Source organism: Leucoraja erinacea, chromosome 36 (assembly GCF_028641065.1).
Source record: "Leucoraja erinacea ecotype New England chromosome 36, Leri_hhj_1, whole genome shotgun sequence".
NCBI classification, from domain to species: Eukaryota; Metazoa; Chordata; class Chondrichthyes; order Rajiformes; family Rajidae; genus Leucoraja; species Leucoraja erinaceus.
Window position 1 is genome coordinate 6,325,471 of NC_073412.1, and position 5,000 is coordinate 6,330,470.

A 5,000-nucleotide genomic window follows, 5' to 3' on the forward strand; every position below is an offset into this window, starting at 1 on the left:
CAGACAGCACACAAAACAATGTCATTCACTGGGTACACAAAAAAGCTGGAGAAACTCAGCGGGTGCAGCAGCATCTATGGAGAGAAGGAAATAGGCAACGTTTCGGGCCGAAACCCTTCTTCAGACTGTAATTCACTGTACCTCCTTATATGTTGCAATACTAAATCTGAACCTGGACTACCAATAAACTTCCTGAGCGTGAGACCCGGGTTCGACCCCAACTACGGGCACTCTCTGTACGGAGTTTGCACGTTCTCCCCGTGACCTGCGTGGGTTTTCTCCGAGATCTTCCACACTCCAAAGATGTACAGGTTTGTAGGTCAATTGAAACATAGAAATTAGGTGCAGGAGTAGGCCATTCGGCCCTTCGAGCCTGCAATTGGCTTGGTGTAAATGTAAACTGTGACTAGTGTGTGTTGGCTGGTGTCAATGTGCGGGGATCGCTGGTCGGCACGGCCTCGATGGGCCGAAGGGTCTGTTTCCGCGCTGTACCTCTAAACTAAACTGAAGTAAGTGAGCAGGTGTTTAAGAAGGAACTGCAGATGCTGGAAAATCGAAGGTAGACAAAAGTGCTGGAGGAAACTCAGCGGGTGCGGCAGCATCTATGGAGCGAAGGAGATAGGCAACGTTTCGGGCCGAGACCCTTCTTCAAACTGATCGGGGGGGGGGGGGGGGGGGGGGGGGGGGAGGGGGGGCGGGGAGAAGAAACGAAAAGGAGGAGGAGCTCAAAGGCTGGGGGATGGGAGGAGACAGCAGGAGGGCTGAGGAAGGGGCGGAGACAGTAAGGACTAACAAAACTGGGAGAATTCAATAAGCATGTGGATCAGTTGGAGTGCCAGTGCCTGGGTTCGGGGTGGGACGAGTGCAGGATTTTGTATCGGGGCTGGAGCTGTAACGAGCCAACATGAGAGGAACCAGGAAGGTATTCTGTGCTACGATCAATCTGCCGCCCTTCCTTCCTTCCCCATCTCGTTGCGCGGGAGATTAATGATCAGCTGCTATTTCCATCGCTCCACGCATCAAGACTTCACCTCACTGTTATTTACATGCTGTACTGTGTCACTTTAATGCGGCTGGTTTAATGGAGTCTGTTTTACTGCTGCCCAGAGGGTGTGGAATACAGATTCCTAGCGCATTACAGAAACAATTACCGATACGCCCAGTGCTGAGTGTCTAATGTATCTCCTCTGTGCTTTAATTTGTTCCCGCTGACAGGTCATTATTCTTGAAGACTATGCAGATCCATTTGATGCTCAGACTGGCATGAACTCGACTGGCCAGGACAGAGTGGTGGTGAACGATGGTTATATGGAACCGTACGAGGCCCAAAGAATGATGGCAGGTGAGATGGTGAAAGTTGGCGTTGGTTTGTTCTTGTCACGTCAATTAAGGGCCTGTCCCACCAGCATGCGACTGCAAGCGGCGAGCGTGACTAAACCGGAAGCGGGGGCCACGCGGAGGTCGAGTGATCCCCGTACGAGTTGACGTAAAGTTCGAGCGAAGTCCGCGGGAAATTCGAGCGCTAGGCCTACGCCGTTAGGACGCTGCGTACGGCATCGAGGCGGCTGTGGGCCGGCAGCCCGTTGCCGCGCGGAATTTTTGAACACGGTCAGTTTTTCGGAGCCCTGCGCGATGTCGGGACCAGCCCCGCACAACTCCATACGGCCCCGCGAGGCCGTACGGCTCAAGTGACCACGTTAGGTCGCGCTTGCCGCATGGAGTCGCACGCTTGTGGGACAGGCCCTTAATACGATACAACGCCGATATAACTTTATCAGTTCAGTTCAGTTATATGTTGGGTCAACGGTACAATGTAATGTGTTCGACAAGACAACTCGTCACCTCAGCAATGATATTACAAGGATAAAAATAAGATAAAATAAGATAAGATAAAAGTGACATTGGTAGTAAAAGACAATAATAAATAAAAGAATCAACATATATGGTGTGTTTATGAGTTCTGAATCCTGATGGTAAAAACTGGTCTTAAGTCTGGTGGTACGTACAGCCTTGCTCCTGTATCACCTGCCTGACGGTGACAAGGGGAACAGTCTGTGTGCTGGGTGGCTGTGGTCCTCGATGATGCTGTGTGCCTTCCGCAGGCACCGCCCGCTGGTGGAAAATGTCCTGAGTGGCCGTGATGTGCTGTGTGCCGCCTTCACCACTCTCTATAGCGATTTGCGGGCAGTGGAACGGCGGATCAGCTCCCCGTACCAGACTGTGATGCACCCCGTCGGCAGGCTCTCGGTGGTGCGTCTGTAGAGGTTTGTGAGGATGCTGGCTGGCGCTCATGCCAAACTCCCTCGGTCTACTCAGGACAAAGAGCCGCTGGCGAGCTTTCTTGGTTACTGTGTCCGTGTGTGCAGTGTCCAAGAGACTTCGACCCGAAACGTCACCCATTCCTTCTCTCCAGAGATGCTGCCTGTCCCGCTGAGTTACTCCAGCATTTTGTGTCTACCTTCGATTTAAACCAGCATCTGCAGTTCCTTCTGACACATGCAGATATAGAGTGTTGCGTTCAGTTCTGGGCACCATGTTATAGGAAAGACATTGCCAAGCTGGAAGGAGTGCGGAGAAAATGTATGAGGATGTTGCCGGGACTCCAGGGCCTCAGCTCGAGGGAGAGGTTGAGCAGGCTGGGACTCTATTCCTTGGAGCGCAGGAGGATTAGAGGTGATCTCTCAACTGTTCCAGCTGCTACGGTCAGGCAAACGCCTCCGTTGCCATGCTGTGAGGACGGAGAGGATGAGAAGGAGTTTCTTCCCAAATGCCATTAGAACTGTAAACTCCTATCTCACCAGGGACTAATGCCCCTGTCCCACTTAGGAAACCTGAAGGGAAACCTCTGGAGACTTTGCGCCCCACCCAAGGTTTCCGTGCGGTTCCCAGAGGTTGCAGGTGGTTGCAGGTAGTGGAAGCAGGGAGGGAGACTGACAAAAACCGCCGGGAACCGCAAGGAAACCTTGGGTGGGGCGCAAAGTCTCCAGAGGTTTCCGTTCAGGTTTCCTAAGTGGGACGGGGGCATTACTTTACAGCGCCACTCTACTGCTTTTAAAAAAAATTGGTGTTTTTTTTCCCCCTTTTTCCTTCAGCCCACAATATTTAATATGGAAAAGAATATGTGATTCTGTTCGTAGTTTGTTTGGTTGGTTGTTTGTTTGTCTTTCCGCGAGCATCGCCACTTTTCATTTCACTCGTATGTGTATGTGACAAATAGGCTTGATCTTAAAGAGGTGTACAAAATCATGAGAGGAATAGAACAAGTAGGCGCAGAGTAGGGGAATCAAGAACCATGGGGGTGGGGAGGGGGGGGGGGGGGGGGATTCAATAGGGACCTGAGAGGCAGCTATTTCATACGGAGGGTGGTGGATGTATGGAACCAGTTGCCAGAGGAGGTAGTTGAGGCAGGTAATATCGGAACGTTTGGACAGGTACATGGATAGGACGGGTTTGGGGCAGCTGGGACTGGTGTAGTTGGGACATATTAGTCGGCTGTGGGTAAGATGGGCCGAATGGCCTGTTTCGACGCTGTATCACATAGAAACATAGAAACATAGAAATTAGGTGCAGGAGTAGGCCATTCGGCCCTTCGAGCCTGCACCGCCATTAATATGATCATGGCTGATCATCCAACTCAGTATCCCGTACCTGCCTTCTCTCCATACCCTCTGATCCCCTTGGCCACAAGGGCCACATCTAACTCCCTCTTAAATATAACCAATGAACTGGCCTCAACTACCCTCTGTGGCAGAGAGTTCCAGAGATTCACCACTCTCTGTGTGAAAAAAGTTCTCCTCATCTCGGTTTTAAAGGATTTCCCCCTTATCCTTAAGCTGTGACCCCTTGTCCTGGACTTCCCCAACATCGGGAGCAATCTTCCTGCATCTAGCCTGTCCAACCCCTTAAGAATTTTGTACTTTTCTATAAGATCCCCCCCTCAATCTCCTAAATTCTAGAGAGTATAAACCAAGTCTATCCAGTCTTTCTTCATAAGACAGTCCTGACATCCCAGGAATCAGTCTGATGAACCTTCTCTGCACTCCCTCTATGGCAAATCACTCTATTGGCTAGTTGCTGGAAACCTGAAATTAAACAGAAGATGCCTAGCCGGTCAGGCAGCATCTGTGGAGAGGGAAACAGCATTGATGTTCAGGCTGTAACCTCATTGTCGTTGCCAGGGAGAGTCCTTGACCTTACCTCTGTTTCCCTCTCAGCAGTTATTGCTGAGCCTTTCCAGTGTTTTATTTTCTATTTTTAATCTCAAGCGTGCTATTGATTAGTTTGTGGATGAGATTCCAAATATAGACCAGGGCTAAGACAACACTCGCAGCAATGCTAACGAAGTCATCCACAAAGGGACAAAGTGCTGTCACAATGCAAGCCCCCTTTCCTATCGATATATCAGAACATTTGAGGAAGGACGTTCTTGCTATTGAGGGAGTGCAGCGTAGGTTTACAAGGTTAATTCCCGGGATGGCGGGACTGTCATATGCTGAGAGAATGGAGCGGCTGGGCTTGTACACTCTGGAGTTTAGAAGGGTGAGAGGGGATCTCATTGAAACATATAAGATTGCTAAGGGCTTGGACACGCTAGAGGCAGGAAACATGTTCCCGATGTTGGGGGAGTCCGGAACCAGGGGCCACACACAGTTTAAGAATAAGTAAGTAAGTAAGTTTTATTTATATAGCATGTTTTAAGTTAACTCGCATTGACACCAAAGTGCTTTACATAAATTAAATAATAAGTTCCTTTACAAACCATAGAACAAGGTTAAAAAAAAATGAATAAAATGGACACAACACGTTATAGAGTTCAACACAAACGTCCCCCCACAGCAGAATCAAAACTTTCCGCTGTGGCGAAAGGCACCAGAAAGTTAAATCCTCTTCCTCTGTGAAACCCCCGAGGTCGGGGCCCATTTGTGGCCGTGCAGCCAGTCTGATGAATTTCAGGGCCCTCTTGCCGTGAAGATGGAACTCCGGGTCGGGTGAAACATTCC

General features: G+C 50.0%; 1 protein-coding gene across 1 annotated transcript in view; it reads left to right on the forward strand.

Annotated features, from left to right (window-relative positions):
* Positions 1–5,000, forward strand: part of LOC129713601 (SH2 domain-containing adapter protein F-like) — a 71,793-nt gene that overhangs the window by 16,404 nt on the left and 50,389 nt on the right. The window contains exon 3 of the mRNA XM_055662790.1: positions 1,216–1,342. Coding sequence (XP_055518765.1) covers positions 1,216–1,342 — 127 coding nt within the window. The remainder of the gene's footprint in view (positions 1–1,215; positions 1,343–5,000) is intronic.